The sequence below is a fragment of the Salvelinus sp. IW2-2015 genome, unplaced genomic scaffold, assembly GCF_002910315.2.
Source record: "Salvelinus sp. IW2-2015 unplaced genomic scaffold, ASM291031v2 Un_scaffold2221, whole genome shotgun sequence".
NCBI classification, from domain to species: Eukaryota; Metazoa; Chordata; class Actinopteri; order Salmoniformes; family Salmonidae; genus Salvelinus; species Salvelinus sp. IW2-2015.
In genome coordinates, this window is record NW_019943551.1 from 54206 (window position 1) to 77834 (window position 23629).

Sequence of the window (23629 nt, forward strand, 5' to 3'; positions counted from 1 at the left end):
CACACACACATTTAAATATTGCACTTGGGACAAAAACATCTCCAGTAGAAATAGAATGAAACAAACAGGCATTCTATTTTTGCGACCACTATAGTAGACGTCGATCGAGTGCACCAGGACCACACGTGTGCAAAAATAACGCTCACTKAGTAAACAAAATGCAATAATCCCCCCTCACTCACACACAAGTGTTACTGTCAAGTTCAACAAAAGCAATATCTTTGGGATACACTGCAGGTTATTACATTGTACACTTTCTGCCTGTGGACATCTGTTCTASAATGTTCCAGCAGAGCATGATACCCTTTGTTGGCATAATTKATGTCTTTCAGGCAGACAGTACACTCCTGGCACAGCCCTTTTTATCTGCCGTATTGAAAAAGTGAGAAAGTGTGTGGCGTTCGTTCCTTTCACCTCTATAGTGGCATCGAGCTAAAGCCAGGCCCAGCTCCAGCTACACTACACTAACAAGCAACGCCTCATTTTCACCTAATTCTCTCATTCTGAAAATTAACCACATAGTGTAGAGGGAAAACTTTACTGTTAGTTCAGATAGTAGTTAATTCATTAGCTAGTTAACATTTCACACAGATTGCCAGGGTCCAGTAAGCAACTAACGTTGTTATAACTTGAGGGACGGAAATGTTAATAGTTAATACTATAGCGAATTATGTTACTAACGTTAGCTCATCTGATGTTGTAATGTTAGCTAGCTAACGTTAGCGGTCTGACTTTATTAGCCAGCTAATTTTCACACCATAAACAARATGGCTAATGTTGCACAACATTTCTCTGGTGACCTAAGATGAGAATTCGATCTAGCAAGATACTTAACAATGCTAACAACACTTGTTCCACCACACCTTCTCCCTCACCTCAAACTTTCCAAATGCCAGTTGTTTTTCAGTTACAGCTCATGAAGTATGCTTCATCACCTTCTCACCCCAGTCTCCATGGACAGGCTTCTCATCTACTTCATCGTTATCGTTCAGGGGACGCGCTGCTGTAGGTTAACTGGCAAACCACCTTTCCACTCTCCCCCGCTGCCTTTCCAGAGCGCGCGCTGATGCTGTACATTGGTTGTCTCTTCTCTCTTCAGTCGCGTGCTGCATTCTGTTGTTATGTGAACGATTAGCTGAGCCTTGGATACAACCAGTATTGCTCCAAACGCGCATCACTCGTTCGCATACAGCCAGTATTCATCCAAAGCCACCCATCCAATCTTTTTCTCATCGGATCTACATGAATGACGTAGTTCACCTATTTTGGAATCAAAACGGCGAATTTCGCCGTAAAAGGTGACTGGTTTGCATCCCTGACATCTCAATGGTCAGTAGATACCACATCTGTTTAAGCAAGTCAGCCATATCGGCTATGTTATTTTAAAAGGCAGTAAATGAGTCTGAATGAATTGTTTCGCTGCCAGATAAGGCTCCGCTGAAAGCCAGGTGAAGTAGTGGTAAAGTATTGGGACAGCTTTATGTAGGCCCTAACAGTTTGTGGGCAACATTTGTCACTGTTATAATGCAATGAATGTATTGTTCAGTGTTGTGTAGTGGCTTTGCTGGCATGCATAMWTTTTTTCTTWAAAAAAAAAGTTAGTTTGCCCCACAAAGATTTACATTAGAGGTTGACCGAWTCAWCGKAATGGCCGATTAATTAGGGCCGATTTCAAGTTTTCATAACAATCTGTAATCGGCATTTTTGGACACCGATCATGGCCGATTACATTGCACTTCCGAGGAGACTGCGTGCAGGCTGATTACCTGTTACGCGAGTGCAGCAAGGAGCCAAGGTAAGTTGCTAGCTAGCATTAAACTTATCTTATAAAAAACAATCTTAACATAATCCCTAGTTAACTACACATGTTGATGAATTACTAGTATTTCTAGCTTGTCCTGCGTTGCATACAATCGATGCAGTGCCTGTTAATTTATCATTGAATCACAGCCTACTTCAGCCAAACGGGTGATGATTTAACAAGCGCATTCGCGAAAAAAAGCACTGTCGTTGCACCAATGTACCTAACCATAAACATCAATCCTTTCTTAAATAAATACACAGATAATATCAAGTACATACAAATACATACATTTAAACTCAGTTTTCACAATTCCTGACATTTAATCCCAGTAAAAATTCCCTGTTTTAGGTCAGTTAGGATCACCACTATATTTGAAGAATGTGTAATGTCAGAATAATAGTAGAGAATTATTTATTTTAGCTTTTATTTCTTTCATCACATTCCCAGTGGGTCAGAAGTTTACATACACTCAATTAGTATTGTGGTAGCATTGCCTTTAAATTGTTGAACTTGGTCAAAATTTCGGGTAGCCTTCCACAAGCTTCCCACAATAAGTTGGTGTGAAGTTGTGGCCCATTCCTCCTGACAGAGCTGGTGTAATGAGTCAGGTTTTAGGCCCCTTGCTCGCACACGCTTTTTCAGTCTGCCCCACAATTTTCCATGGCTTTGATGGATGCGCCATCCATAATACTCTGACTTTGTTGCCCTTAACCATTTTTGCCACAAACTTTGGAAGTATGCTTGGTTGTTGTCCATTGGAAAGACCCCTATTGCGACCAAGCTTTAACTCTTCCTGTACTGTGTCTTGAGGTTGCTTCAATATATTACACATTCATTTTCCTCTTTCTCGTATTTTGGTGAAGTGATGCACCGATCCCATCCTGCAGCAAAGCACCCCCACAACATGATGCTGCCAACCCTTGCTTCACGCGTTGGTTGGTGTTCTTCAGCTTGCAAGCTATTCCCCTTTTTCCCTCCAAACATAAACAATGTCAAATTGGCCAAACAGTCTATTTTTGTTTCATCAGACAAGAGGACATTTCCAAAAAGTACATTCTTTGTCGCCCAGTGCAGTTGCAAACCGTAGGATCTGATTTTTTATATGTTGGTTTGGAGCAGTGCTTCTCTTCGGCTGAAGTGGACCTTTGAGGTTATGCCGATACCAGTACTTCTACTTGCAACATCATCTTGTGTCATTATTCATCTCGTTGTTAATCTGCTAAATTGGTATAACGCTCCTATGCCGTATTATATTGAGCCTACCTTCCTCATAGCCTGTTGCACCACACTGTAATAGGGACTTTTCTTTTTTCCTACTGTGTCATGATTTGTTTATTGGTGTCTATGGTTGTTTATTGTTTATTGCCATGTGTTAACTCTGTGTTGTTGTGCTGTCCACTTGCTTGTGTTTTATCTTGGCCAGGTCTGCGCAGTTGAATGAAACTTGATTTCTCAACTAGCTCTACCTGGTTAAATGAAGTTGAATTAAAAAAATAAAGAACTAGTTTTACTGTGGATGTAGATACTTTTTGTATCCTCCCAGCATCTTCAGCATCTCCAGCATCTTCACAAGATCCTTTGCTGTTGTTTTGGATGATTTGCACTGTTCGCACCAAAGTATGATTCATCTCTAGGGAGACAAGAACGCCGTCTCTCTGAGCGGCTTATGACAGCTGTCGTCGTCCCATGGTGGTTATACTTGCGTACTATTGTTTTGTACAGATGACGTGTACCTTCAGCGTTTTCAAGATTGCTCCAAAGGATGAACCAGACTTGTTGAGGTCTACAATTTTTTTTCTGAGGTCTTGGCTGATTTCTTTTGATTTTCCCAATGATGTCAAGCAAAGAGGCAGTGAGTTTGAAAGGTAGGCCTGTGAAATACATCCACAGGTAACACCTCCAATAGGCTAATTGACATTAATTTGAGTCAATCAGAAGCTTATAAAGCCATGACATCGTTTTCTGGAATCTTCCAAAGCTGTTTGAAGGCCACAGTCAACTTAGTGTATGTAAACTTCTGACCCACTGGAATTGTGATACAGTTAATTATAAGTGAAATAAATCTGTCTGTAAAACAATTGTTGAAAATTACTATGTGTCATGCAAAAGTTAGATGTCCTTACTGACTTGCCAACAATAGTTTGTTTAACAAGATTTGTGGAGTGGTTGAAACGAGTTTTAATGACTCCAACCTAAGGTGAGATAACTTCCCATTCACTGTATATTTTTAAACCTGCATATTTAGTTAATATTGCCTGCTACATGAATTTCTTTTAACTAGGAAATTGTTCACTTCTCTTCGTTCTGTGCAAGCAGATTCAGGGTATATGCAGCAGATTGGGCCGCCTGGAGCTCGTTGTGAACTGTGTGAAGACCCATTTCTTCCTAACAAAGACGTCATTAATTTGCCAGAATTGTACATCATTTTGACATAAACATTGAAGGTTGTGCAATGTAACAGCAATATTTAGACTTAGGGCCATTTTTAGATAAAATACGGAACGGTTTCGTATTTCACTGAAAGAATAAACGTTTTGTTTTCGAAATTATAGTTTCCGTATTTGACCATATTAATGACCTAAGACTCGTATTTGTGTGTGTTATTATATTATAATTAAGTCTATGATTTGATAGAGCAGTCTGAGCGGTGGTAGGTAGCAGCAGGCTCGTAAGCATTCATTCTAACAGCACTTTCCTGCGTTTGCCAGTAGCTCTTCGCTGTGCTTCAAGCACTGCGCTGTTTATGACTTCAAGCCTATCAACTCCCGAGATTAGGCTGGCAATACTATAGTGCCTATAAGAACATATATGAAATGCAAATGGTAGAGAGAGAAATAGTCCTATAATTCCAATAATAACTGCAACCTAAAACATCTTACCTGGGAATATTGAAGACTCATGTTAAAAGGAACCACCAGCTGTCATATGTTCTCATGTTTTGAGCAAGGAACTTAGCTTTTTTACATGGCAAATATTGCACTTTTACTTTCTTCTCCAACACTTTGTTTTTGCATTATTTAAACCAAATTGAACATGTTTCATTACTTATTTGAGACTAAATTKATGTATTATATTAAGTTAAAATAAAAGTGTTCATTCAGTATTGTTGTAATTGTCAWTATTACAAATATATATATAAAAAAATCCCCCCCTCCCAAAAAATCGTCCGATTAATCGGTATCGGCTTTTTTTGGTCCTCCAATAATCAGTATCGACGTTGAAAAATCATAATCGGTCGACCTCTAATTTACATGCTAAAATTGCCACCGGCGGGAACACCTGAAATGTCCCACCTGATCTTGCCTCCTTCCGACTGCCTTCCATTTTTGAAGACATTTATTTTTATTGTTAGAGTGGTCAATATWTTGGATAAACTGTGTGAGGATTTACTGACATGGAGCACTCCTGTAGCTGTTACCGTGGTTATAGAGACAAGTAGTTCCATTTYCCCCGGCCGCCACTGAATCACCTCCCCAGYCCAGGATCAAGTGAGATTTAGTAMACCATCKGCATTCCACATGGCACCCTATTCCCTATATAGTGCACCACTTTTGACCAGGTCTCATAGGGYTCTGGTCAAAAGTAGTACACTACGTAACGAATAGGGAGGGACGSTGACATGCAGTGGTGGCCAACTGACCTTTTTTATGCCCCACAGTGCCAGGAAGTTGGAACATTCGTGTACAAAACAGCCACTGTGTTGTGTTCCATTGACCGGATTCCAAACTGGGTGAGAGACTATTCCAACGGAAAGGGGCTTAGAATGCTACTCTACACAGACATTCAAACTACTGAGAGAAGACTAGACTTGATTTAAAACATTGGTATCACAACGGCCTTTTGTTATTTTAAAGTGGATTTTTTTTTTTTTTTAAGTAGGCCACTTACAGTATTGTAGTAGGCGACTGTAATAGTGAACCGAGTACAGGAAATAATATAGTAGTGTCATCTAAAACATGCCGTTAGATCACTTTATGTGAGATGAACATGGTTATTATCAAGGTTGTGTTGCATTTCATGTTCTGATCTCATGTGGGAAGACTTGAGGACAGAGGCGAACTGGATAGCCTAATTACATTGCTAGTTCTTATCTCTCGGAAGGACATTCTCCTCAAAATCCCATCAGAGGAGAAAAAAAAAAAAAAAACGATTATTTTTGCAACCTGATTAATTTGATATGAAACATGGTGGCTACATGATCGTTTTGATTTAATTAAATTAGGCTTACTTGTGCCACCAATCATCTTATGTTAACAGTAGGCTAGCCTAGTAAATAAACTAATGAAACACATGCAATGGAAATTAATGATGATGAAATGTAAAATGTCGCACTGGTTGTAACAAGTGTTATTAAGTAGCCAACAAACTGTCATAATAAATTCGGCATAGCATGGACATTTGACATACACACATCAAAATTAGCAAATGTGTAATAATTTGCTGTGTTTACACTAATAAACACAGTTTTCCGAATGCTTTGTTCCCTTCAATGGATGTGAACAGGAGTGAAGAGATTTTTTTTAACTTAAAATCTTACTTTTATGTTTGCCCGTATTCCAAGACCGTTTCGCCATACTTGGACTTCGAATGATAGCTCTTCCAGCCGACCTTATGGYATCCATCGCCGACTTTAGGACAAGGAAACTTGACGTGTTTGTAGTCAGGTTATTTCTAGACCTTAGAGCTCCAAGACTGTTGTTGACTTCGGGGCTTTGATTCTTGGGATGACTTTAATTTGGGCGGCGCTATATCTGTCAATCAACCGAATGGGCAATCCCCATGCAAGCATACGTCATGAGAGGGAATCCCAAGAGGATAAAATAGTGTKTGTGTCAAGTGGCATTTGATTAAAACAAATCACTGTCGTTGCTTTATTGCCTGTTATCTGCGACTGTGATACCGACAAGTGACAATGAAGATGCCAGGCTACTTGTCTCAATGATTTGTTCTATTTTAGGTGCAAAAGTCATGAGTTCCAACCAAGAATGTACTGTCGCCATCTTGTGGTCATAAACGTTTGCTCTCCTGCATGTTTCAAAGCTGTATTCAGTATTGTAGCGACCCGCACAGACAGCTGTGTGTTATGTGTTAGGCTAGTAGGTGGTTGTGTTGTACTGACCAGTACCCAGTGTTCGGCGGGGTCCGACATGTCAATCAACCTGCTATCTGCCAATCACGGGAATGTTCTGATGCCGGGCCTCCTGGTGGTTGGCGGAGTGGCGTGGAGGGGGGTTGGGCAGGGGGATGGAGCATTGGAAGTTAAGACCAGGTTTAGCCTTTGTTCTCTCTCTTACGTCTGGSCTTCACAAGAGAAGGTCACAATTGGCTTGTGGGTTATCTTTCATTTATTTGGCGTGGGCTACGGCCAAACAGTAGCCTGTGTAAAGTTGGTTTAATAAACCGTCAATTCGTAAACTCAACCCTCTGTCTGGACAATTGTTCCTTTATGATCTAGTCAGGTCATTACAGTATTAAAGTAAACCAGAGGACGGTATGCTCATAGAAAAATCGGAACTATACGTTTCTCCTCATCTTTTCCACTCATTGGACGTACAATGTTTCAACTATCTACTTCGTCCTCGATGGGGTTTTTAACGGAGGTTGGCATCCAATGTTTTGGTGCCACCTGTCTTCAGTTATATTATCGCCATTACTTCTTGCGCCACCACAGAAATAACCCCCTTTACAGGCGCCCTACTTAAAAACTCCATACAGGAAACATTTCAATCCGAAATCTTTTTTAGGCTTAAAACACGCTTCTAATGGTCTGCACACRCACACACACAATTCTAAATGACCACTTCTTGTGACTCTCACCGACTCAAAACTTTGCTCCAACACATTCCTGATTTTCCCTGAGWCGCTTAACGGATTTCCAATGCAGCATTGGTCCAATATCCCGACTAAAAAAATCAGTCTACTGGTTTCCTAGTTTCCACCACAACTATACTTCTCGTTTCCGTCTTCTTCGCCACTGTAACCCACTCATTCTCACTGTGGTATTATCTTCACCTGACTCACTAGTTTAAACAAAACCTCCGTTTCCCGCCGTGTCATCCTTTCAACGATCTAAAACTGCTCCGGTTGATTAGTCGTCTGAACAATGTGTACATGTAAACATAATTATGGATATGAATATCCTGCGAGAGAAAGAAATACAAAACACAGATGGTTCTCAAACAGCTTGCATCATCATCGCCTGCAAAATCGTTTTTTAATTCCAGGTGATGGTCCCAAAGTGAGAGGAGTTTGGACGCAGCCGACATCATCATCATCACGTTGAGAGAAAACAAAATAGTGGAACAACGAAAACAGAAACGAAACACTTATTTTCTTTCCCACTAAAACATGTAGAACATATTTAAAAACAAGTCACGAGTCCGTTATTATGATCCACACCAATACCTTCCAGGTAGGAAACATGAGAAAACACGGCKCAGGGATGACACTCTAGGATCCAGGATCAGCTTCCTCTCCCCTAATCCTAATTTTAACAAGTGTTTTTTTTTTTTTTTTATTGACCCAAAATCACCGTCTATTGGGCAACTTCACCCTACAACAGAAAACACGGCAAACTGATCACCCACTTGGCACAGTTCATTCAATGTCTATTCCAGTTGGTTCGACGTAATTCCATTGAAATGATGTGAAAACAAAGTTGATTCAACCTGTGTGTTCCCAGTGGGCAGGGTGTAACTTCCCCTAAATACAAAACGTCACACGATCATCCCTGTCGGAAAGAGATTAGCCTGGTCTCAGATCTGTTTAGCGCTGTTTGCCAACTCAATGGAGATGTCACGCCAATTTATTTATTTTTTTTGGGGGGGGGACAATTCCATAAGGAGTTGGCTTGAGCAGAAACAGATCTGGACTCATTCTACAAAGAGATTGAGAGAAATCCAAACATAATACTTAATAAGAGAGAGAGAAAAAAAAATTGCTGCAACATATAAATAAGCACACTAATAGTGCAGTGATTGAGTCAAATCTAACCAATCCACTCTACTTGCTTTCAATGAATGTCAAAAAAACAACATAAAACTACATGTCAAATACATGAGCACAACAATGTGTAGCCATGTTCTGATGCCTTGATCCAAACCTAAAGCGAGCTGGAGATACATCAATCTAAACGAATGGAGAAGGAGCTGTAATTAAGAAAACAGCAAAAACGTGGCACTTTGAACTGAAATACGAGAACATTTAAATCGCTATGTAATAATGTACATGGTTGTAAACAGGGTTCGGGGGTCAATTCCATTTCAATTCAAGAGAGTTAACCAAATTCCAATTCCACATTTTCCCTTATTAAAAAAAAAAGGTACATTTGGAATGTCAGTGTACTTCCTGAATTGACTGGAATTGAAATGGAATTGACCCCAACCCTGGTTGTAAACAGATAGATGTCCACTCTGGGCTACCGTAGTATTGGACATAAAGGCCTGGTGTTTGTTCAACTGACCACTTGGGCTGGCCAGGTAAAACTTTAGGCTCCAGACATAGTTAATAGCTGGTGGATAGGGTCGTTCCTACTCCCTATACAAAATGGGATGAACCAAATCCATTGTTTACTTGGGTCAGTGTTGTATCAGAGAACGGGGGGCCTAATAGAAAAGGGAGACTGGGGCTGCATGGGAGATGGTGAGAGATAGGGGGACGTCGCAATCCACTACACTGGCTTCCTTCCTTCATGATAGGTGAGAGGCCTGGATAAGCTTTCACCATATGTTGCTTCCATTTGCCAGAAAGATCTCGTTATTGAGACACAGCCTGGAGGGAGGGTCCTAAATCAAGATTGACAAAGTAACCCATTATACTAACTACTTAAAAATAAAAAATAAAATGGAATTGCAAGGCACAGTGAAATTAACAACAGGTAAAACATCAGTTACCTAGACATCATTAAATCCAGTAGGTTTTAGTTATACGGCCTAACAACAGAGTGTAATTTGGTCCAAAAGGAGAGACAGGTTTATGTACGTTTCACAGCAAATAGATGACATAGCTTAACCTCTAGACAGTACCAGGTCATATTTATTGACAATCCTATTTTGAGAGATTTATGGATTTCTTGACTGGAGTGTTTGAGTTAACGCCACAAATCAGGAGTGTTTGAGTTCATTCATAATCCCGGACGTTGTTTGGAGTCAGTTCCACTTTTAAAAAATGGAGTAATGTACAAATTGCCGATCTGTACATTTAGTTATGATGATATTACCATTGTCATCATAACTAAACTGAAATGTGTCGTTTAAAAAAACAAAAAAAATCACACTTTAGGGCGATAATACCAAAACATGAACAAAGTACTTTACATTCATAATCAAACTCACAGAAGGTACCATTTTAACAATTCAAATGTTTCCGTTGTCTCATTTAAAACCCAAAGAGAAGTTTGGCAATACACCGAGTCAAAAACTTGAATGGAGGGAGAAGAGAGAGAGCATGAATCACTGAAAGAGTGACTGAGCAACACAATGAGTCTTTCTAAACATTCACATCAACTAACCAGCCAGTGGTCATCTGCCTCGATGTCCCCTCAGAGAACTCCCACTGGGCCCGGGTCAATATAGGGAAATAGGGTGTTATTTTGGACACAGTCCTTGTCAACCTGATGTCCCTTTATGTCTCTCTTACCAGTTAAATCAGAATGGCTCAATCCCTAAAAACAGTCAACATCTTCCCTACTGTCGTTTTACACGACACACAAAACAACCTCTCCATCTGTTCCATAAACAGAGCGTCGCCATGGGAACAAACCCATGACCGATTGGGTCTGGTGTGTCCCATTTTGAGAGCCTAGTACTAGACACCTCCGAGAACATTTCCTATCACTTCCCAAAAAACACAACTAAAAACATGACCAAAAGTGTTTCTTCTTTGTATGTATGAACATGTGTGTATGGGACTATGTATGCTGCCTTGTGAGTACGTGTGTTAGTGTGTATTAAATGTGTGTGCTACTGTCACTTTTTGAGTGGCTGGTAGACCGAAGCGTTGGGATCCAGAGAAGAGGGCTATTGTCCATGACTTGGAGGAGTAGTGTGGCGTAACAGGGCTGAGGCTACTGCTGTCGTTGCTGTAGGAGATACTGGGCATCACAGCCATCACTTCAGCTATCTTCTGCTTCAACTCTGCTATCTCCTGGTCTCTCTGGTGGATCTGACCTGGGGGGGGGGGGGGACGGAGGGTTAGATGACAGATGGCTTTTCACTTTGTTGCCATTCTCTTCATGTTGCTGACATCTCTGGGTCAAGCAGCAGAGCAGTCGCCTGTTTATGTAATGCTAGATGAAACCGGTGAGGTAATGCTCGGTTACCTTGGAGGAGGCATCCTGTTCTATGTAATGCTAGATGAAATCCGTGAGGTAATGCTAGATGAAATCCTGTAGAGGTAATGCTAGATGAGCGTGAGGTATGATGCTGCGGTTTCCTTGAGGAGCATCCTGTTTATGTAATGCTAGATGACCCTGAGGTAATGCTCGGTTACCTTGAGGAGCATCCTGTTTATGTAATGCTAGATGAATCCGTGAGGTAATGCTCGGTTACCTTGAGGAGCATCCTGTTTATGTAATGCTAGATGAAACCCTGAGGTAATGCTCGGTTACCTTGAGGAGCATCCTGTTTATGTAATGCTAGATGAAACCCTGAGGTAATGCTCGGTTACCTTGAGGAGCATCCTGTTTATGTAATGCTAGATGAAACCGTGAGGTAATGCTCGGTTACTTGAGGAGCATCCGTGTAATGCTAGATAATGATAATGCTAGATGAAACCGTGAGGTAATGCTCGGTTACCTTGAGAGCATCCTGTTTATGTAATGCTAGATGAATCCGTGAGGTAATGCTAGTGAACCTTCTGCAATCCAGCTTTCAGAGTTTTGATCTAGAGTCTATGAACACAATGGCTCAGCTAGAAGCCAGTCGCTGTTGTACGCGCGGTAGTGGTCAGGGAACGGAACTGTACCTTGTGCGATCTCCAGCTGTCTCTTGGCGTCCCCAGAGCAGAGAAGAGGTCTAGTTTAATCCTGGTCTCAGCAGACAGGCTGTTCTCTAGGTGCTGAGTTTTATCCTGCATGGCTGACAGAGCTGACATCAACACCTCCATGTCCTTCTCATTCTCCTTGTACTTCGCAGCTCCTAGAGAGAGAGAGAGGGAGAGAGAGGAGGAGAGAGGAGGAGAGAGGAGGAGGAGAGGAGAGAGAGAAGAGAGGGAGGAGAGAGAGAGAGAGAGAGAAGAGGGGAGAGAGAGAAGGGAGGGAGAGGGGAGTAGACATCAACACCTCATCATGAACATCTGAAACCACTAACTCCTCATAGGGTCCTGTGTGGCTCAGTTGGTACTGCATGCCACTTACAACACCAGGGTTGTGGGTTCGATTCCCACAGGGGGACCAGTACGAAAAAGTACAAATATGTATCGCTCTGGCTCAGAGTAAAATAACTAAAAATCTTAAATTTAGAGAAGGAATGTAATGTTTTCAGCCATGTCCCATTAAAGGATCAGCAGCACCTTGCTCAGGTTCTCCTGATACATCATTTACGAGACAGTGAGCTCACAGAGAGGATAATATCTACGATTGAAGGATGGACTCACCTGGCATTTCCCTCCAGCTCTCTAATGTGCTCTTCTTTGAGTTTCATGTCGATGCTGAGTTTCTTACACGCCGTCTCCAACTCTCTGATCCGTCACGCAGGGACTCAGTACACTCCCCCCTGACAGAGATCCACAGAGGTCAGGGTTTTACACATTTGACGGTAACATTTACATTTTAATGGACATTCATTTTAACAGAAACATGCATGTCCGAGGATGCAACGATGTGCCCAATTCTGATGTCCACTTTGAACATGTTAGAATAACTGTCCATATTTACTTTTCCACAGCCAACAAGACGACTAACGAACAGCAAAATCACTAGGCTATGTCAATCTACTATAGCATAAACGTTTAGCCTACCTACTCTATTGGTCAGCTTGTCAAGAAAAACATAGCCTATTCCAAACTGACTCTGGGACAGTTGTGGGACGATAGATCCCAAATTCATACAACCAGTAGGCCAAGGCTACATCAACATTAAAAAGCAATGTGTCTAATGCAACAGATAAGAACGTTTAGCTTAAAATGGTGATAAACTATTATTTATTCACATTATAAGCACAGCAACGCACACCAGGCAGTAGGCTATTTGCGAACGTTCGTTCCATAACGCAATTAGCGGGAAAACACTGTCGTCAAATGGGCACTGAACACGCGAGCGGTTTCACGTGACAGAGATGAACATATCCTATAGAAAGATGTTGAGAGGAGATCTAATAGGCTACTTTGAAGCAACGCAAGACATGCCTCATAATATGTATTAAAACGTTCAGGTTCCAAACAATTAGGTATCTGTTTTCAACATGCATACTGCCTCCAGCTCATTGCAAAGTGATTGTGGGACGCGCTGATAGAGCCCGTCTTCTGTTGCCGTTTTGGGATGCTGCAGCTCTTGCCTGTCTGACAGATTTTCTACTCCAAGGTTCTGTATCYGTGTATGTTGTAGGTGGTATAGTAAATAAGATACATAACAAATATACTGTACACATGCGCCAATTTAATTCCACTAAATTATGCAAATGAACCTATAGACCGGTAAGCATGACCAGTCAAATGTATTTCTGGTATTTCCACCAATGAAGAGGCTAAAAAAAACATTATTTCACAATGGGATTGTTTCTTCTTCTCCTGGTCAATTGGCCGGAACCAATTTTATTTATCGGCTTTTCAAAAAAATATATAATGTATTGGACAAAAGCTGGCTACTACCGGCTAACGGAAACCCTGGTGTGTGTGTTTACCTGGAGGCTGCGGCTAGTGCTACAGCCCGRGCTGCGGTGGCTTCCTCCATCTTCTTCCTCTTCCTCTCGTCGGCCAGCTGTTTCTCCGCCAGCGCCCGCGCCTCCTGCTCTGCCTTCAGCCTCTTCTCTAGCTGGCAGATGGTCTGCTTGTCCTTTTGCTTGGCCTGGTCAGCACTGTGGAGCGCACACACACACACACGCACACGCACACAAACACACACACGGTTAGAGACGTACACACAAAAAAACAGCCAAGAAGTTTGTTCCCCGGGTTTCTAAGTCAGAATGAATCTACATGTTGGAGGGGAATCTAGAATCACAATCCCTGATCTACAGATCACATTGCATCTGAAATAAAACACCTCTTTATGTGATCAAGATGAGTGATATCACGCTCAGGCCGATCCTCTACACCGTGCCAATCCTCGGAGAACCTTGGCTTGGTACCAGGCCTCGAGTGGGTGTGTGTGTGTTCCTACTTGTTCTGCAGCATCTCGTTGTCTTGTCGCAGCTGGCCCAGCTCTGAGCGCAGACTCCTGTCCTGGCTGGTCAGCGAGGAGAGGTGAGAACGTAAATCTGACTCCAACTGACGGCTCGCCTGCAGGTCTGCCTTCAGCCGTTTCACATCCTGCTCCAACCTAGAGAGAGAGAGGACAAGGGCTGTGTTTCAGGTAGACTACATCGCCGTTTCACATCCTGCTCCAACCTAGAGAGAGAGAGGACAAGGGCTATGTTTCAGGTAGACTACATCGCCGTTTCACATCCTGCTCCAACCTAGAGAGAGAGAGAGGACAAGGGCTRTGTTTCAGGTAGACTACATCGCCGTTTCACATGGTGTTTAACATAACAGCTACGCACATCGTATGAAATCTGATGCACGGACGTAGTTGATGACGTGACACACACGCACACACAAAACCACTGATTGCTGTGAGAAGCATCGTAGTCGGCCTGAAAGGCCACCAAGGTGGGTGTGAAACCAGCCTGTCTATATGCATGTGGGTGTACGTTGGCAATGTGTTTTTGTGTGTGTGTGTGTGTCTTACCGCACGAGGGCGTCCGGCTTGCCCAGTTGATTGTTGGGAATGCAGTTCTCCACGGGATCCTTGGCTGCTCCTTTCCCCGCCGACTTCTGCTTCTTCTCGTTCTTATTGGACGAGCCAGACGACGGAACGCTCCCATTGGTGGCGCTGTGATTCCGAGGCGAGGAGTTGGTGGCCCCACCGCCTCCGCTGGCGTTTTTGTAGTTCTTCCCTCCTCCTCCTCCCCCTGTTCCCCCCACCTCCTCTTTGGGAGTGTGTGTGTTGCCCGTGCTCTCTCCTCCTCCGAGGTCGTTGTTCAGTCTCTTCCCCCCCGTGTTCTCCATATACTCTGTCTCCTGTAATGTGGAGTCCAGTGTGTGGAGGATACTGTTGTTGTTGATTCCTATTGTGTGTTGTTGTTGTTGTTTGCCCTCCCGTTCCTTGCTGTTCCCGTCTCTCCCTTTCTCCCGGTACTCCAGTTGCGTAAGGAACAGAAGCGTTAACGGGGGTCTTCTTGCCGGGAGTTGACCCGTTTTGGGAAACCGGCGGGTAGGGTCCACCTCTGATGACACACATTTAAGCCATGGCCGCTAGAGAGGAGGAAGCAAGGTTAGGAAGAGGTCAGGTAAGATTACAACAGTGTGTGTTTGTCTATCACCTTCCAATTGTTGGCGGAGCATCTGTGCTCAGGGGTAAAGTGAGGTGTGTGTGTGTGTGTGTGTGTGTGTGTACTGCATGCTCCCTCACCCTCCTCTGCCTCTCTCTCCTGTCTCTGTAGCATCTGTTGCTCGGGGGCAGAGCCTGCTGTAGGAGCTGCATGTAGAACTCATTCTCCTTCTGCACCTCTTTCTGTTTCCTCAGTCTCATCTTGTAGCTGACGTAGCTCTTAAAGCCAAAGCCCAGAGTCACCACCGGGTAGCCAATACTGACAGAGGAGAGGGACGAGGGCAGAGAGGTGAGGACGGAGGGCAGAGAGATGGAGGGACGGAGGCAGAGAGAGGTGGAGGGACGGAGGGCAGAGAGGTGGAGGACGGAGGGCAGAGAGGTGGAGGACGAGGGCAGAGTGGAGGGACGAGCGGAAGTGACGGAGGGCAGAGAGGTGGAGGACGAGCAGGAGGTGGAGGACGGAGGCAGAAGGTGGAGACGAGGGCAGAGAGGTGGAGGGAGCAGAGGGCAGAAGAGGTGGAGGGACGGAGGGCAGAGAGGTGAGGACGGAGGGCAGAGAGGTGAGGACGGAGGGACGGAGGCAGAGAGGTGGAGGGACGGAGGGCAGAGAGGTGGAGGACGAGGGCAGAGATGGAGGGACGAGGCAGAGAGGTGGAGGGACGGAGGGCAGAGAGGTGGCGGACGGAGGGCAGAGAGTTGGAAGGAGAAAAGAGTTAGCACAAATAAACTTTTTTATGGTTGTCATAGCAAAATGAAGGGAAAAATGAAAGATTTCTACTTCGTGTGCAGCGTAGAAGAATTGTTTCCCTTTTGTTGATAAACCTCCATTGCCTAAGCAATTAAAATGTGTAGCACACAACATTCCGCCCACCTGAGGATCTGTCTTTTTCCACCATCTATTTCCTGTGTTTGAGGGTGAAAAATCCACTTATCACTAAATCTGTCTGGATTGATTAACTTTCATTTGACTCCTGCGACTCTTTCATACTCTCGCTTGTGCCTGATGTTTTTTCCCCATTTAATATTACGATCGCGGAAATGTGCACTCTGGAGTGATGAATCGCGCTTCACCAGCTAGCAGTCCGACGGACGAATCTGGGCCAACTGTAAAGTTGGTGGAGGAGGACTAATGGTCTTGGGCTGGTTTCATGGTTCGAGCTAGACTCTAGTATTCCAGTGAAGAGGGAATCTTAAAACACTTATGTGACGCTTGAAATGGAAAAGGCAAGTACCTTTTCCAAAGTAGTCCTATCGTCCCAACCAGTCCTAGGTCTAGTGACAACAATATCCTATACCCAGAAGCAGTTCGGAAGGGTTGGTTTACGATTAGGAAACAACGCGAGCGTCCCCAATCAGGGGGGAATCGCAGGACACCTGCTCTATCAAATCATAATGCGACCAATAGGATTATTGACCCAGAATTGACAACCTCGTGATCGTTGTCAGAGAATCGTATGGCTATGCTATTCACATAAGCTTTTGGTCATATAGTGTATATTTTTGTGAGTCCCCACAATGTAAACCACTCAGCACTCTCCGCACACCTCACCTAACAAGAAACATTCTGAGATGTGAAGCACCGTTCTTACAAAATTAGCAGTAACTCAAAATATGTTCTAGTGGACTTCACGAGGTCGTTGAGCGAGCGAGCGCTAATGACTTTAGCCTATAACTAGGAGCACAGTCTTCAACTATGACTTCATTATATCGATGTTCAGAGAACGAGAGACCGCTCAACTCTGAACTACTCAGCCCGCCTTTATTGCGCCGAACTTTGCCTGGAAACCTAAAGAGAAACCACACTGACAAGTGACACCCATATTTAAAGGAAAAGTGAAATTTCATGGCAAGATACCCTTGTCGACTGCATGCGCTCGCTACACTAGAAGACTAACAGGCGAGCATGCCGACAGTGATCAGGACATGAGTTGACTCTACAAAAAATTTTGAGCGAATGTTTAGGTATCTTAAACCCACCTGTATCGATTCGATGAGCTAGCGGTCAGAATGTAGAAACAAGTGGCCCTATGAATCGGGTAGACAGAGAGCAAGGTTGTTAAATGGATTGAAAGCCTCCCCCACCCACACTTTTGTTGTTAGGTTCCACATACTACTTCAGCTGAAGTTACTATGCAAAGTGGTGCGAGCCTATGGAGGTGGGTTATGTGAGATGGCAGCTGATGCTGGTGACCGCACTTATCAAGAATATCATTTCCTTAGATATTGCAATACTGCGACACAACCTCCATACACAGAAGTATATTGAGGATGAACACACAAGAGAAAAATTCTACTGCGCAGCGAATACGCCATCCCATCTGGTTTGGGCTTAGTGGGACATCATTTGTTTTTCAACAGGACAATGACCCAACACACCTCCAGTGCTGTGTAAGGCTATTTGACAAAGAAGGAGAGGATGGCAGTGCTGCATCAGATGACCTCGCCTCCACAATCACCTGACCTAAACCCAATTGAGATGGTTTTTGATGAGTTGGACCATAGGGTGAAGAAAAGCAGCCAACAACTGCTCAGCAATATGTGGCGAACTCCTTCAAGACTGTTGGAAAAGCATTCAGGCGGAAGCTGGTTGAGAGACTGTCAAGAGTGTGCAAAGGTGTAGTTTCAAGGCAAAGGGTGGCTAATTAGAGAATCTTAAAATATATATTTGATTTGTTTAACACTTTTTTTGGTTACTAAATGATTCCATATGTTGTATTTCATAGTTTTGAGTTCTTAATATTATTCTACAATGTAGAACATAGTAAAATAAAGAAAATCCTTGAATGAAGTAGGGTTCTAAAACTTTTGACTGGTGCTTTATATCTGATATGTAATTTGGTAAGTACACCGCACTAAAGAGCTTGCTACTTTTCTGATAAATTAAGTTTTACAGACATGCATGAAAGAACTCACTCACCAGCAATGTGTATCAGCACATATTACAATGGCTTTGTAATTATACTACACAGTATTCCAAATAAGGAAGTAATTAATAGTATAATAATGTAGCGTAAGATGTAATTGGGAAGAAGCACCCACCGGATCAGGTTTGAGTGTCTTCATCTCATGGATTTCTTCCAGCAGTCTGCCTACCCCCTTCCGTTCCTCTCCAGATCTTCTTCCTTCCCTTCCTTTTCTTCAGAACTTGCCATCTGCCTGTCAACTTCTGATGACCAGCGCCCTCACCCTTTTAACCTCCTTCCTCATCCTCACCACCTCGTTGTTCAGGTTTAATGGAACTGGCTTACTGGGATTCATCTGGCTTCTCTTCTTCTTTCTGGAATCTCTGGTTTCTTCTTTTTTTCAGAAGCCCTGTTTTCTTGTCTTTTATCAGAAGCCCTGTTTTCTTGTCTTTCATCAGAAGCCCTGTTTTCTTTCTTTCATGCAGAAGCCCTGTTTTCTTGTTTTCATCAGAAGCTCTGTTTTCTTGTCTTTCATCAGAAGCTCTGTTTTCTTGTCTTTTATCAGAAGCACAGCTTATTGTCATTTTTTGGGAGTTCTGACATTGTCTGTTTATTTGATCCTCAGGATCGCCTCAGTCTTCAGAATGTCTGGCATTGTCACTTGCTGTTGGTCGGTTGATGACATCTGTGGATGACGCATTATGGGCAGAAGAGTGAGTACACAGAAAGGCGATAGCTAAATACCAGTGTTTTTTCCATCTCTCTCTGTCTTTGGGTGATACCTGTGAATGGCATAGCTAGATCTAGCTGTGAATGGCATAGCTAGATCTAGCTGTGAATGGCATAGCTAGATGTAGCCTGAGAACGCTCAACTCCATTGTCTTATATCGAGGGGGAGTGAGGTTGATAACTCACCTGGGATTTTCAAACAACAACACTGAGTCACCATCAGTTTGATTCTGAAAAGTTACGTTTTTTTTTTTACATTTCTTATTTTATTTAACTAGGCAAGAAGGTTAAGAACAAATTCTTATTTACAATGACAGCAATGGGACTCCCAATCACGGCCGGATGATACAACCTGGAATCGAACCTGGGACTGTGTGGTGCCTCTTACACTGGAATGCAGCCTGAGACCACTGGCCACTCGGGAGCCCTAAACCTAATGTTTGCCTGTACAACGCTGTACTTCCGCGGGCGCTGGAATTCATACTTTTAGAAAAAAATACGTATTGAATACAACCATCTACTTTTTCCCATTTGTCTTGCTGGTACTTCTTACTACGTCAGATGAGATTCTATTGGCACATGCAAATTCGTGCTGAGTTGCGCAACACAAATGAGATTGGTTGCATTCGATAGTTTTATTACAAGTATGAATTTTCAGGTAAACGGCTATCAGAATTGACACCTTTATGGTGATGGTGATTCAAGTATTGTTGAGAAAATCCTGCAACCAGTTGTCAAACTCAACTCCGCCTCGATATAAAAGAGAACGGAGTGAGCGTTCCTCTGCCTAAGGTAGAGCCACAACATTAGCTAGTATGTAACCACTACATTAAGTATGAGTAAGCATGGAGGTAAGGTAAATGCAATGGATACATACCAGCTACCTAACGCGTCATTAGTTATTACGGTGGCTAATTCCATCAACTGCTAAACAGGGCTAGTTAGCTAACGAAAGTTAGCATATTTTCAAGCATGGCCGAAGAAGCAGCATGCTACAGCATTTGTTAGGACTTTATCAACAATATATATATCAGAGATGACAGCTTTATTTTTTTATAATACACTTACAGTTATCACAGCGCAAATTTAAATGTAATCAAAATCACTCATACCGTCAAGTATAAATTCGAGAAAGACTTAGTCCATACAAGAGCAGCCATATTTTTTACTACGTAGACGTATCATTGACGTAGTCACGAAGGCGTGTGTCGTGGCGTTGATGGAAAGGGGAGGGCCCACGATACAGTGTTTTTATTTCTTGCTTTGTTCACGTCCAGAAAAAAACAGCGCATGGTGGATATTTGAAGAAATGTCCATATCAGATCGTTCGTGTGACATTTTCGTAATAATTACGGATTGATATCAGAGCCAAATCCACAGAGGAGGATGAAGCGGCGCAATGCGGACTGCAGCAAGCTCCGACGGCCGTTAAAACGGAACCGAATCACCGAGGGTATATAATGTAAATACGTGATGTCTATAGATAGATCGCAGAAATCTGAAGAAAGAAAATGGACGTACACTTTATAAGTCCTAAGAAGGTGAGATACCTGAGTGATATCGCCAACACAAATCAAACATAGTAACGGAAAACTATTAGATAGAAAATAAAAATTAATAATAAAAATCAGAAACAACAAAACAACATCAGCTAGTCGTAGTGTTATAACTAGTGTTTATCTAAAAAATCCGTCGTACCCCTCGTCTATTGTCGCGAGTTTATTGTTTGACCAATTAAAGTGAATCTGATCTAACGTTGCTATGATTCTAGTGAAATTATACTTATTATATACAATTTAGATTAAATCACAATTACATATAAGAGAGCTCTAATTTTGAGCGTAATATATCGCTAGCAGTTTAAATGCCCATTCTTTCCCCAAAATTGTTTAGGTCATTTATGTAAATGCTGAAATTCAGTTATTTAAGAATCCGCTAGCTAGACTGAAATGTAGATTAGCGCCTTCGTCTTCAGTTTATCATACTTGACTATATGTCTCTCTGAACTAGACTTTTTGGTATCTCCCGAATAATCGGTCATAAAGGTCTAAGGCACTGGCTTACGGCCACATCTCGACAGTTGTGTAGAGCAACCCTGTGAACGCCAATGTGAACGCCACATGTGTGCTGAACATGCATTACACGTATATATTGAATTGCGGACATGATCATAGAGTTAACCCGAGTGTGGTCTATCTAGACGAAGCTGACGACCATGAGCTCACATCAATTATCTGCCAAATTACTTCCATGTCCGATATATTGAAAGCGTGAATAGGTCAGCTGTACGACTCATTGTTCACCTAAAGCCCAGTCTTGAGTCCATTAAGCTGGACATACCCTGGTCTGATGCGAACCTCCCCATCTGCTTCCTGATGCCCTAAGTTGCTTCTGAAGGCTCCTACAACGTTTGACATTGGCACACTGGTTCATGGCAAGAGCATAGAGCCATCATGCATTTTCACAGATAACACAGCCCCACATGCGTAAATCCAAGTGCAGGCTGCGCGGAGAGTGTTGGAAAGAATATCTGACCAATATGAGTTCAAACAGACCCGAACATTGTGAAGCAACAAGGGAGTGATAGTTGTGTTACAGTGAGCTCGAGTCCCTGTTGTCTAGAATACCAAGAGCTCACAACTAGAGAATGACCACTGTCTGTACTACACATGTTATTTGTTGTTACTAAGTGGTGTGGACATGTAACATCTTGGTATTGGCCTATGAAATCAGTAATAACCTGTACAAACACATCGTTGATTACAAAAGCAGTAAGCTTTGGACTCGGAGTAGGCTACTCAATAGAAGGAGAGACATGAATTTAAGAGAACTCACAGCATAGACACAAGAGTGTTTCCCACAATGCGCTGTGAGTGAAAATGACAATATTACTATATACAATAACTTAGTGAGCGAGAAGAGTAAGATACAGAGGACTGTATCATTTACCCAAGGACCTCTAAGTTTCAGTGGTCTAGACACTAGCTCCCTGTACTAAGAGACACAGACTGGTGAAAAAAGTGCCTGTGTCCCAGGTCTTCGCTGGGAGTATATCTATCTCGAGCAATGAAGTAGAGCCTCTGAGCAGTGAATGGCGAGCATGAGTAAACGCCACCACACCAAATCCCGGAATAAAAAAGACGATTGCGCGGAGTCTAGCACTAGAGAAGCGAATGCAAAGTGGAGACTACAGATGATAAGCGTGGAGTGCAAATGTAATATATCGATCAGAGTATGCAATCTTTTAGTCTAGACTTCTAACGTATTGACCACAATTGTCCGCGTAGCGTATTCTATGTCAATCAGTCCGAATGAATCTCTCTATGAGTAAGCTCTCTCACCATCATTAGATTCGTAGAGCGACAACACTTACCTAAGCCCACTTGCGGTATATCTGACAGCGAAGTCGTAGACAAACTGCGTCATTTATCATGCACAGGCGCATGCCCAGCATTATGGTTTTGACGTGCCATCATTTTACTTGAATAATCCTCGCACCCCTCCAACCCATATACAAACGGTCCTTGTCCAGCCGTGCATCATCCAGAGCACATCCTCAACCACCACACAGAAACATGTGCAGTATACAGGAATTCTCTCTCCCCTTGGTTTCTACTGTTTCGTACGAGAAGTAGAGCAGGAAGCAGTAGCGTACTGACGATCTGAGCAGGCTCAGAGATACAGATACATACTCTACGTCTCAGGGAGAGAGAAAGATACCCCATCTCTCGTTATCGGAAGTGTTTGCGATTGAGAGTTTCTTGAGGTGAGCGACTGTCAACCGGGAAGAAAGCACGGGCTGCAGGGTGAACACCAAAACCAGTCAAAAACCCAAAGGAGGGTGCTGCGCTGGATGAAAACTAGCCTCTTCGGGTGTCCAAGGTTGTTTTAAGATTCCCGCTTTCCTCTAGCGACAAAGCATAACTTAGTGTGTTGGGAGAACCAGTGCACTACCTCCCCCTGGCACCCCAAAACCGGTAAGTACCAAAATTAAAGCCTTGTAGGATTTACCTGTGAGATGCCCCCTTCGGACCCCTCTACTCAATATTCCGCAGATGTCGTTTACACTTCACTTAGTCATGGGAAACTAACTCCTATGTATCGCTGATGTTTTGCCATCCGCGGGTAGTGCCGCTTAGGTGGTTCCAATCCTCGCATGATCCTGAGCCAATGACCAAACCATGTGAGATGTTTACCCGTTACTAAACTGATTGAATAAAAGGGAGATGGTCCCTGTCCAACTAACTGAATCCCTGTAATATGAAAAAAGATGCGCTCCTGAGTCATACTTCAATCATCTGAAAGTTTGTATTACCAGATTAATGGATTTTGGCGAGCCCAAACTTAGTTCTGCTGTTATCCTAAGGCTATCTTCTAACATCTCCTCTATGGTCTCTGTCTTCTCAGAGCGTTCTCAGTGGGTGTTTCCGTCGATGAGTGTTAGGTCTTATCGTCCGTTACTGACCATCTAACAATTCTTGCCTCTTAATGATAATCCAACTGAGTTCGCGAATGGCAACTGTAATCCTTACGCGTGGACGAACAAGGTCGACCTAACGTCTGGTCCAGTACGTCTGCACAACAGGTCGGTAAATATCAGCTCTCTCTCTCTGTCCCTATTTTAGATTTTGTCTTTCCCACAATGCATATGGGCTTAATCTGGGTGTC

General features: G+C 43.0%; 1 protein-coding gene and 1 pseudogene across 1 annotated transcript in view; both read right to left on the reverse strand.

Moving 5' to 3' along the window:
• The window catches only part of LOC112073307 (low density lipoprotein receptor adapter protein 1-A), an 18412-nt gene extending 11705 nt beyond the window's left edge, over positions 1-6707 (reverse strand). Inside the window, exon 1 of the mRNA XM_024140626.2 lies at positions 6342-6707. Coding sequence (XP_023996394.2) covers positions 6342-6426 — 85 coding nt within the window. The 5' untranslated portion in view covers positions 6427-6707. The remainder of the gene's footprint in view (positions 1-6341) is intronic.
• Positions 6708-7973: 1266 nt separating this feature from the next.
• LOC112073309 (macoilin-1-like) overlaps positions 7974-23629 on the reverse strand; it is a 21469-nt pseudogene continuing 5813 nt past the window's right edge.